The sequence below is a fragment of the Myotis daubentonii genome, chromosome 19 (assembly GCF_963259705.1).
Source record: "Myotis daubentonii chromosome 19, mMyoDau2.1, whole genome shotgun sequence".
NCBI lineage: Eukaryota > Metazoa > Chordata > Mammalia > Chiroptera > Vespertilionidae > Myotis > Myotis daubentonii.
This window is the reverse complement of record NC_081858.1, coordinates 22,227,545-22,239,395: the sequence shown is the minus strand read 5'-3', so window position 1 is coordinate 22,239,395 and position 11,851 is coordinate 22,227,545. Positions and strand designations below refer to the sequence as shown.

General features: G+C 45.5%; 1 protein-coding gene across 1 annotated transcript; it reads right to left on the bottom strand.

Moving 5' to 3' along the window:
- Positions 1–2,244: 2,244 nt before the first annotated feature.
- LOC132221799 (olfactory receptor 6X1-like) lies at positions 2,245–6,191 on the bottom strand. Its single transcript, XM_059676216.1, has 2 exons — positions 5,972–6,191; positions 2,245–3,250 (listed from the first exon to the last, which is right to left on the bottom strand). Exon 2 carries the CDS (start codon positions 3,235–3,237, stop codon positions 2,296–2,298), a length of 942 nt encoding a protein of 313 aa, XP_059532199.1. The 5' UTR covers positions 3,238–3,250; positions 5,972–6,191; the 3' UTR covers positions 2,245–2,295.
- Between the last annotated feature and the right edge of the window lie 5,660 nt (positions 6,192–11,851).

Genomic DNA, 11,851 nt, shown 5'->3' with positions numbered 1-11,851 from the left:
CTGGGGTTTGAAGACTGGCCCTTGCATTTTTTTTTTTAATTAAAAATATTTTAATATTGACATTACTGCAGCTGTCCCTCCTTTTCTCCCCTTTGCCCACCTCCACCCGTGCCCACCCTCTCCCTTGGCCTTCACCAAACGATTGTCCCTCTCCATGGGGTATGCATATATGTTCTTTAGCTATTTCCTTCTTCATTCAGTCACCCCCAACCCCTCCCGTCGGGCACCACCCAGTTTCTTCCATATATCCTTGCTTCCGGTTCCATTTTGTTCCGCAGTTTATTTTGTTCGTTAGATTCTACATGTTAGTGAGATAATATGACAATGTCTTTCTCTGACTGGCTTATTTTGCTTAAAATAATACTCCCCATAGGTATGAAATTAAACTTGGTTTTCTCCTGCTAACCTGTCTCATGCCAGTTTAATTCTTATACCATTCAGAAGAACCTAGGAGGCTAGAGGAGAAATATTTCCTCCTCATCAAAACCATTCTTTTGATGACAGGGTTCTTGATGATATTCATGTCCTTAGTGTCTCTTTCTTTGCCTTCAAATGAGTGATTCCTATGCCCCGCTCTAAGACAGCTCTTCCCTAAGATAAATTGGGTATGACAGTGAGATTACATTTTTACCTCATTGCACTTTTGAATTTTCAATTTTCAACTCAGTACTAAAAAACCGCACAATAATCCTTTTTTAAAAAAAATCATAGTTTTAATGGGGTTTTAATGATAACATTTCTTTGCTGTTGGAAGAGGGACATATAGAATACTAATATTACAAACTGTGACTCATCTGCCTCATCACTGTGTAAGAGCCTTTCATGCCAGATGTCTTGTCTGAGAGCAAGGTTATACCAATAGATCTGTCACCTGCCTTGAGGGACTTGACGTGCGAATCATACACACCAGCTCTAAACTTAGTGTAACCTTGGGGCTGAGTTTTCCAGCAGGAATGCCTTCATGGTTATGTTGGCTCTGAGATTTTTATTGGTTTCCTAGGCACATGGCCTATCAACGTTGAAGTACAGCAACTGGCATAATCCAATAGGAAATTTCCATATGATATCCTCAGCTTTGGGTATTATCTGGGAATAAACAGCATTAGGTTTAATTAAAAATGTGTTTTATGTCAGGATGGACATCCAGCCCTAGCTGGTTTGGCTCAATGGATAGAGCGTTGGCCTGTGGACTGAAGGGTTCCAGGTTCGATTCCGGTCAAGGGTGCATACCCAAGTTGTGGGCTCGATCCCCAGTAGGGGGGGAGGGTGCAGGAGGCAGCCGATCAATGATTCTTATCATTGATGTTTCTCTCTCTCTCTCTCTCTCTCTCTCTCTCTCTCTCTCCTCTCCCTCCCTCTTGGATATCAATAAAAATATATATTTTTAAAAACCCAACCTCTTTTTTTTTTAAAAAAAGATGGACATCCACTTATTGAGACATTATCAGATAAAAACCTAATGTGTTTCAAGAATTTTTGAAAGATCCTTTGAATTGATTAGGAGATTTTAGGGAACTTCTATTATGAAGAAAATAAATACTAAGAAAATGAGATGTGGGATGCCTTATACCTTTGACAAGGAGATGAGGCAAAGGGATTTATTATAAACAGAGCAAGACAGGATTTGTTTTTAAAAATTTTTTTAAAATTGATTTTTACAGAGAGGAAGGGCGATGGATAGAGAGTTAGAAACATCGATGAGAGAGAAACATCGACCAGCTGCTTTCTGCATGTCCCCTACTGGGGATCGAGCCTGCAACCAAGGTACATGCCCTTGACCGGAATTGAACCTGGGACCCTTCCGTCTGTGGGCCGACGCTCTATCCACTGAGCCAAACCAGTTAGGGCAGGATTTCTTATATTTTAAAAGTATGTTACTGACGGTTGTCCTTGACCTGAGTGGTTTCCGCTTTCAGCGTATAATTGAGCAAGTCCTCAGTTCTGTCTCATGCACCTGAGGGCACTCAGTGGTTTCCTTGTTAGACAATTAGGTCACATCTCCTCTTTAAGGAGGATTTTTGATTCATTTATATGTAAGGAATGCTTGTAGGAAACCCTAACGATCATAGTTCGCTTTCACACCCTCACCTCCTCCACAATCCTCTCTCACATTTAATTTGGTATCTGCATTAAGTTTATTTTTTATCTTAAATTTCTTTATTGGTTAAGGTATTACAAATGTGTCCTCATCCCCCCCCCCCCGTTAACCCCCAAACTCCCTCCCCCCACACTCATGCTCTCATCCCCCTGTTGTCTGTGTCCATGAATTAAGTTGATATTGATGTGTCGCCTGTTTTACTCTGCATGACGATGAGTCTTTGGAAAAGCCATTGCTTTCGTCAGGGCTTCTTTTACCTCCTTGTTCCTAATGGTGTAAATGAAGGGGTTCAGAAGGGGCGTGAGGATAGTATTCAGCACCGACACCACCTTATTTGTCTTAAAGGAGGAGTGTGCGGTGGGTCTCAGGTACATGAACACGACGGCTCCATAAAGCAGAGAGACCACTGTCAGGTGAGAGGCACAGGTAGAGAAAGCCTTCTGGCAGCCAGGGGCCGAAGGAATCTTCAGGATGGTAGACAGAATGGACGCATAAGAAATCACAGTGAAGAGCAGCGACCCTGGGATCACCAGGACGGTTGCCAAGAGACCTAGAAGCTCCAAAGTGCTCGTGTCTCCACAGGCTGCTTTCAAGATGGGACCCACGTCACAGTAGAAATGATTGATGACATTGTCGCCGCAGAACGGCAACTGGATGAGCAGCATCGTCTGGCAAAACACAATGGCAAAGCCCACCGCCCAGGAGCTGAGGGCCAGTTGCAGGCAGAGGCTGCTGGTCATGATGGCGGGGTAGCGAAGGGGCTTGCAGATGGCCAGGTAACGGTCAAAGGACATGCTGGTGAGGATGAAGAACTCAGTGGTGCCCAGGAAGAAGTGGAAGAAGGACTGCAGCAGGCAGCACGGGGGGCAGATCGCTGTTCTTGCCACCACAAGGGTTTCCAGCAGTTTAGGGATGACCGTGGTGGTGTACCAGATCTCTAGGAAGGACAAGTTGCAGAGGAAGAAGTACATTGGAGTTTGCAGTCTGGGCTCAGCCCAGACAAGGGCAATAATGAGCCCATTGCCTGCCAGGGTGAGTATGTAGATGCAAAAGATCACGGTGAAGATGGGGACTTGGAGCCCGTGGATCCCAGGAAAGCCGAGGAGAATGAACTCTGTGATGGCTGTGCCATTTCTCATGCCCCTTGATATTCTAGAAAAATAGGCAAAAAAAAAATAATAATAATAATAATAATAATAGCACCTCAGAACCTCACACTCAAATACAGTTTAAACTAAACTAAACAAACAGAATAAGAATGAGAATGAGAATGAGAATGAGAATGAGAATGAGGAGGAGGAGGAGGAGGAGGAGGAGGAGGAGGAGGAGGAGGAGGAAAGGGGGAAGAGGAAGGGGAGGATGTGAAGGAGGAAGGGGAGGAGGAGAAGGGAAAAATTCTGAATCTATTTAAGATTCTTCAGAACACATGCACACAAAGTACTCCTTTCTTCCTTGTGATTTGGCTTGTTCCTTTACCAGCTCTTAGTGGATTCTGAAAGTACTAAGTACCCTTTATGGGTGTAAAAGTACTTTTTCACCCTACACAGCGATGAGCATGGTCACTGTAATGTGGTGGTTTATCTGTCAATAATCCATAAGATTATTGAAAATAAACAGTGTATACTACGGCATACATGACATAAGCCCAGGTGTGGGTTCAGAAGAAGTTAATCCACGCTCTCATATTATATCCTGAAAGAAAATTCTTGACGTATATCACAGGTAATGTTTAAGAAAGTTGACTTTACACACCCATGTGTGTATATCACTAAAAATCATTTCTGTGACCTATTAGCAAGAGGACACAGTTTAGATAAGAGAACAGGTGTTTTTCCAAAGACTCCAATTCCAAATGCAAATTTGACTGATTTACTAAAGTGGACTAAAAACATTCAAAACTGAATGGATAAAATTGCTTAGCAAGTAGGGAAACGCACACTAAACTTTAATTCACAATTCCAAGACCACCTGAATCAGGACCTACTATAGCGAAGCACCTAACACATTTATATTGGATAAAGAGCTGCAGGCACTAACCTAAAAAAGTGGAAAAGGTTTCAGATGCTAAGGAAAACAAACTGGGAATCCTGGAAAGAACATTCTTGGCCAAACCTTCCTTTGGGACTATCTGTGCCATTTTTCCTATTTAGATATGCAAACGGGTAGGCTGAGAACTTCCTGTTCCATTAAAATTCACTGGAAAATAGCAAAAGGACCTCCTCTCTCATTGAGAATAGCCTCCCCTCTGCTTCTTCTTTGCAATAGGCAAGAATTCAGGGGTCCTCAAACTACGGCCCGCGGGCCACATGCAAATACAAATATTGTATTTGTTCCCGTTTTTTTTTTTGTTTTTTTTTTTTTTACTTCAAAATAAGGTATGTGCAGTGTGCATAGGAATTTGTTCATAGTTTTTTTTTAAAACTATAGTCCAGCCCTCCAACGGTCTGAGGGACAGTGAACTGGCCCCCCTCTTTAAAAAGTTTGAGGACCCCTGTGCAAGATCAATGACTATGAAACCAACTGCACCATTTTCAAAGGAGGCTCACAGTTCATCGATATGTTGCTTAATCCCATTCTCTGAGAACGTAGGGTAGAGAAATACTTTCATCCCTTCCCACTCTTTTCTAGATCAGGAAAGAATCTCTCTTTTTAAAACAATGTCATAAGATCCAGTTCTTTTCCATGAAACGAGAAGAGACAGACATATTTGAGTTTGTACGAATGGGGCATTCGCCACCAGCCCAGTCACTCTATCTAGGGTAGATACGGGTTTATCTTCATTCCCCATACGGAGGAGCGTGGCAGTCTCTGATGCTCAAAATGTCTAAGGGCCAGAGAGTTTGCCATTTAGAATGAGACCTATTTAATCCACCGGCATTGGTTGAGGGCTGACTATGTTCCAAGTCCTGCTAAGCAATGAGGGAGCTTATCATTTAGATACGGAGAGAAAGTGTACACCGTAAAGACAACAGCCCAGGGAGTGCACGGATTGTTTCTGCAAAGATCTCAAAGGGTCCCCTTACCAGCCTGGGAAGGTGTTCACGAAGGATTTCCCAGAGAAGGAGGTGCCTAGGTTGAGTCCTGGAGGAGGTCAATAGAAGTGGGGGTGGGTGTGGGATAGGGAGGGAAAATGCCTTTCAGACAAAGACCCAGTGTTTGTAAAATAGAATGAGGGCAGGGAATCTAAGTTGAGCAGAAGCTGGGAGTTCAGGCACTGCTGTTAAACTAACAGGTCTCCTGTGAGTTGGCGTATGTGATGGGATTCACGAGTTTGGAGGGGAAGAATCTTGGGTCAGGGAGTTTGCTAACATGGTGTGTGTGTGTGTGTGTGTGTGTGTGTGTGTGTGTGTGTGTGTGAAAGGTATAGTGTCCGACTTTAATGCAGGGGCACCCAGATGACACATCTATACACTCTACAAAGGGAAGTGTATCAAGAGCCACTGCTGGGGGACTATGCTAAACTGGAACGCTGGTAGAGACGGCCAGTCTGAAACTCACCCCAGGAGTGGTAGATCTGGGTAGGACGCAGTGAATTAAGACAGCTTTCTTTTAGGAAGGCCCAAGTCCAAGTCATGCTTATGACTTTCTCTTCAGGAGGCTGGAATTCATTTATTGGACTTTATTGCAAAGCATCAAAGCTAGCTGTTATCTATGCCTTCTGGAGCAGAGAAAACTTTACCTGAAAGAGTGTTGCTTCCTTCTCTGTGGCAAAGTAATATTAGTACTCACAGCACTGATGACTCCCGGGGAAGTACTTCCAGTCCCGAGGCATGTCCTTGTCCGTGCGGGCGCCGAGAGAAGAGGCTGTTTAAAAATGATCTACCTGCAGCAGAACAATTTCCTTCTCCTTTTGTGCTAGGAAAATGAACCTACCTTTCTAGAATTTAAGGCAAGGGCCACCAGCATTGCTGAATTCTATTCACGAAGCTTTCAAGAAATGGCAAGATTTCGTAAGCATTCAGGAGAATTGCACTGAAAGTGATGAATCGACCGGTGCACGCTAGGTTAATATTTCTTCTCTCAAAATAACGATTTGTTGGTGGGGAATTTCACAGCTTCCTCTGGGACACCATTCTCCACGGATGTGCTCCAGAGACTCCTAAGGAGCAAAGGAAAGTTTCACTCAAAGTTTATCCCTGCCGGCAGCGGGCTCTGGGCTAAGGGTGAGGCCCATTATCAGGGCTCAGCCTGGGACAGCAGTCTCGGGCCTCGCTTGCACAGGGCTCCAGGCCGGTTAGGAAATGAGACAAAGACCGGCTGTCCCTCTTGAAACTGGGGCTCCCCTGGGCCCACCCCACTCCTCTGACAAGCCAGCCACTTCCTGGGTGATTTTGGCTGTGTCCTGGGCCTGAGCCCCACTGCTGTGCCCTGGAAACACCCTGCGTGTGTTGTGTCACCGAGGTCTCACTCACTCCACACCCTATGTAACACGTGTCTGAGAAAGACAAGAACGTACCCGCATAAGCCAAGTAAACATGCTGGACACACAAGCACACAGCTCAGTGCAAAAAGAAAGCGGCGTTAAGCTCCCTGCCAGAAACTGCCCTGCAACCGGCACTCACCTCTGTAGCGGGTGAGACTTCCAAAGTGTCCCCTTTCCGTTAGTGTGGCAGTTGTTTTAAAAAATATTCTTATTGATCTCAGAGAGGAAGGGAGAGGGAGATAGAAACATCAGTGATGAGAGAGGATCATTGATCGGCTGCCTCCTACACGCCCCCTACGGGGGACCGAGCCTGCAACCTAGGTACGTGGCCTTGACCGGAATCGAACCTGGGACCCTTCAGTCCGCAGGCTGATGCTCTATCCACTGAGCCAAACCAGGTAGGAAAGCGTCAGTCAACACCAAAGGAGAGGAATGGGACCATATCTAACACACCCGCATGGACATGAACCCTTTACACGACCATCCAAAATCTTTCCATCTATTCCACACAGCGAAGGGCGCAAAATACAAAAAGACTCATTCACCAAGCCATTGACTGCAGTGGTAGGAAACTTAGAACATACTTGTAAACTCAAATGTCTATAAAATCATAATTAAAACCAGACCATGGTAATAAGTGATGTTAGTAATTGTGCACAATTGTATTTTTTTCCATGCATGAAGCAAACGAAGTCCGTTCACAGATATTATAAATAAACAGCCAATTCAACAGTGAGTTGGGAAGAAAGGATATTTTGTGCATTTTAATATGTTTTTTAAATGCCCTTGACCAGAATTGAACTAGGACCCTTCAGTCCCAGGGCCGGTGCTCTATCCACTGAGCCAACCCGGGTAGGGCTGCATTTTAACATTAAGGAACCCCCACAGGAAGAAAGAATTGATTACATGATGGGGAGCAGCAAAAACCTAATAGAGGCTCCTGAAGTCTAGGGAGAATGAGTTATTGATCTCTCAAAACCCAAGTTATCTTGTTCTTTTTGTGTGGAGAATAAAAACAAAAAGAATTTACTAGACTGCCAACAAAAGGCCAGCAGTGCTCCGTGCTCACCTGAGACAGAGGTGGGGGCTGGGAGAAGAGAAAGGCAGACATGTGGGCAGGAGCCTGAGGCTCACTGACCCCATTAAAGCTGTACCAACCTCCTGCAGCCTCTCAGTAACTGAACGTGAGAAACCCTGGGAATCTGAGCACAGCCCCTAGAACAGGGGTGGGCAACCCCTGGCACGCGTGCCAAACATGGCACACCAGTAACTTTTGCTGGCACTCGAAACCCTCTCTTATAATCTTCCATTTACAATTTTTTTCTTAATATCAACTTTATATATATATATATATATTTTTTTTTTAATTGATTTTTTACAGAGAGGAAGGGAGAGAGATAGAGAGTTAGAAACATCGATGAGAGAGAAACATCGATCAGCTGCCTCCTGCACATCTCCCACTGGGGATGTGCCCGCAACCCAGGTACATGCCCTTGACTGGAATCGAACCTAGGACCCTTCAGTCCGCAGGCCGACGCTCTATCCACCGAGCCAAACTGGTTTCAGCTCAACTTTTTTATTTTTCAGATAAATTCAGTGTAGGTGCATCTTAGATAAATAAATAATTTTACATAACAAGTTATCTTAAAGACCATAGACATGGATTGACGAGAGAGGGGAAGAGCAATTTCTATGCCTCTGCCTTAACTCTCCCTGCCTTCCTAGATCCGACCAGTGTTTTGGTTTCATCCACATACGCTTGTGAATCTTTGTTCCAGTGATGAATTTTGTGAAGTCTCGTCATAGGAGTAGCCTGACGGATGAAAGCAGTAGCTCATGCATATCTCTGAAGGTCACGAAATATAAACCTGATGTAAACTCTCTGTCATCAGTGATGCAGCAGCAAAAGTCCCACTGATAATATCAAATGGAGTCATAAAGTTTCCTGTCGGACTATCAGTGTACACGTATACATTAAAAAATAAATGTATTTTTCATCATCATATACTGTGTTTTTGTCGCTTGAATGAATTTTATTATTTCTTCAAGGTTCTTCATATACGTACACCTTAAGAGATATCAAGTAGGCGTAACATGTTCTCAAAAAATTAGGGTTGTCACGCAGAAGAATTTTGAGTCAGAGATTTTGCTGGTTTTGGCATGCACTCACAAAAAGGTTGCCCACCCCTGCCCTAGCACACAGGGAGGAGTCAATGAACACCACCTCCTGTTCATGAACATAGGGCATCAGACGTCAGACTCTGTGACTCCCTAGCCCCTTCGCGGCAGTTCTCTATTGTCACGTGCAGAATAAAATCTAGAGTCCTGTGGGGGCTGAAACGAACCTGCATGACCTCCCCCCCCACTTTACGACCTTGTGTCCTACCACTGCCCCACTTTGCTGCGCAGGGGCCACCCTCCCCTCTTGCTGTCCTCACATGCCCACGGGTGACTGTGGAGGACCAGCACTTACTGCTCCTCCCACGGAGCCCTGGGGCTCCCTCCACACTTCCTCAGGGCTCTGCTCAGATGCCATCTCTTCAAGGAGGACTCCGTGAGGGCCTGTGCTCCTGAGCCGCCATCCTGCTCTCCTTTCATTTCCATCCAAGTGTGGCAACTGGAATCAGTTGTCTATCTTACGCACAAAGACGTACATAAGATGAAGTGGGGAAGAGAAGACATCCCATAACAGAGGGAGAGAAAAGGGAAGGGCCATTGAGTTGTCACTGACACTGACAGGTTTTGTGCCCACCCTCAGATATCTATGAAGGAGACCCCTGCAGCGGAGGCCTCCTGAACCCCAGGCCAGCCCTTCTCCAGCACAGACCCTGAGGGCTCACTGTTCCCACTCTTACAGCTCCTGTCCGCCATCCAGATCTGGGCAAGGAGCGACCTTGGAATCTCCCAGCCACAAGGGTTTAATTTCCTAAAAGGATCATCACAGTCACCCCCAAATCACAATCTTACAGACAGGCAGTCAGTGTGCCCGGACCATCTTTCACTGAACACCCAGCAGTGCCCAAGGAAGAGTGGTCTTCATAAGCACTGCCCTTCTGGGGTGCCCTAAGAGGTCCTACCTGGGTGCCCCGCTGACCTTACTCTGAGAGCACCGAGGAGAACAGGAGGTTCTGGGGTAAGAGGAGAGCAGCAGGACTCCTGTTTGCATTCCGCCTGTGTTAAAGGATCATCATGTGTTGCCCTAGCTGGTTTGGCTCAGTGGATAGAGCATCAGCCTGTGGACTGAAAGGTCCCAGGTTCAATTCCGGTCAAGGGCATGTACCTTGGTTGTGGGCACATCCCCAATAGGAGGTGTGCAGGAGGCAGCTGATCAATGTTTCTCTCTCATCGTTATTTCTAACTCTCTATCCCTCTCCCTTCCTCTCTGTAAAAAATTAATAAAATATATATTTTTTAAAAAGAATCATCATTTGTTAATTTGATAAAGGACCACCCAGAACACTACCCTTATTATTCTCTAAAGATTCTTTTCTCATCCTTTTCCACAGACCACGATTGAGAAAGGCTTTGAGAAGAATTGCATTCTCTGGGGTGCAGTTTTCCGTTAAGTGTAGACACTCATTTCTGTAGTCGTTTCCTGTTGGGTGACCATTTGCACATTTTTTCCTTCAAGTGACGCTGCAACAATATTTTCCCGCTAAAGCGCCCAGTTGAGAAAAACCTCGTGTGGACTCAGTGGAACCTAATGAGTTTCTCCCGAAATAATCAGCAGCAGCGATTAGCTAATTAAGCTTCGACTTCCTTCATTCTTCATCAGAAAGAACAAGGATGGTTTTTTAAGAACAGTTTCAACACAAGAGCTTCCTCTCAGCTGATGCCCAAGTTAATGTACTTGAAGCAACATGACTTGAAGGCAGTGACATTTGTTGCGATTTTATTTTATTTTTTAAATATATTTTATTGATTTTTTACAGAGAGGAAGGGAGAGGAGAGGAATAGAGAGCTAGAAACATCAATGAGAGAGAAACATCGATCAGCTAGCTGCTTCCTACACACTCCCTACTGGGGTGGTGCCCGCAACGAAGGTACATGCCCTCGACCGGAATGGAACCTGGGACTCTTCAGTCCACAGGCCGGCGCTCTATCCACTGAGCCAAACCGGTCAGGGCATGTTGTGATTTTAAACGTGCCTCGGAGTGACAAGGCAGTGACAGTGTACCTCAGAAGATCGCCTCGGTCCATGACGTCACCAAACTGCCACCCCAGCTCACTTCACTCCTATTTGCCCAGTTTGGGCTCATCCTCTAAAGTCCTCTTGTTGATTCTCAGACTTTCTTAAATCCAAACCCCTCAGCAAAACAGGACACACACAGACCCAAACATCTGCAAGGGTCATGCAGGGGCATAAAAGTTCTAAGTGAACAGGGCACCAGATGGGCCAGAATTCCTGCCTCTGAACCTCTGTGTGACCTGCTCCTTCCCCCCTGAAATTCTCTTTCTATGTTCATAAGCAATGAGTTCCGCCCTGGCAGGTTTGGCTCAGCGGATTGAGCATCAGCCTGTGGACCCAAGGGTCCTAAGTTCAATTCTGGTCAAGGGCGTATGTCCGGGTTCCGGAGGTATGCAGGAGGCAGCCTATCAATGATTGTCTCTCATCTTGATGTTTCTATCTTTCCCTCTCCCTCTCCCTTCTTCTCTGAAATCAATTAAAAAATATGTATTAAATAAAAAAAGAAATGAGTTCCTAACTCATAAAAGTTTCACCACCTGTTACAAACACTCCCCAGAATGTAAACATGAAGGAGGGAGCTACAGGGGTCAGATTTGCCTGTGTAAGGAACACGGGCAGCAGCCCAGGTGACCACACACGAAGCAGGAGGCCTTCACCTGAAACATGTCCTGGCCCGAGAAGCAGCTCCGCACAGTAACCTACCAGGAAACACAACACAGCATGAGACAACCGGAGGGCGATTTCAGAGAAGGCGACTCTCTCCTTGTGGAGTCTCTCCTCGGCGAGTTCTATGTTACATAAATGTTGTTATGGACCCTGAGCATACGTAACGTCATTGCTCATTACTCACACGCACAGCAGGAATGGGTTTAGTGACCATGAAATGTCCCCGGACATCCAGAAGAGACATCGAGATGTGATGCTGGCAAAAAACAGGTAGTTCATGCCATAGAGGCCCCCAGGACAGTCACTGGCAGCCAGAGAGTCCCCTGCTTCATAGATGAGCTCTGGCATCATGTGAATGAGGCCAACCACAGCCCAATAGTTGCACCCGGAGCACCACCCCCTGCAAAAGAAAAAAATAAAAGCACACTTTTAGAAAATGGGAGAAATTTATTCCGTGAAGTCACAGCATTCCCTG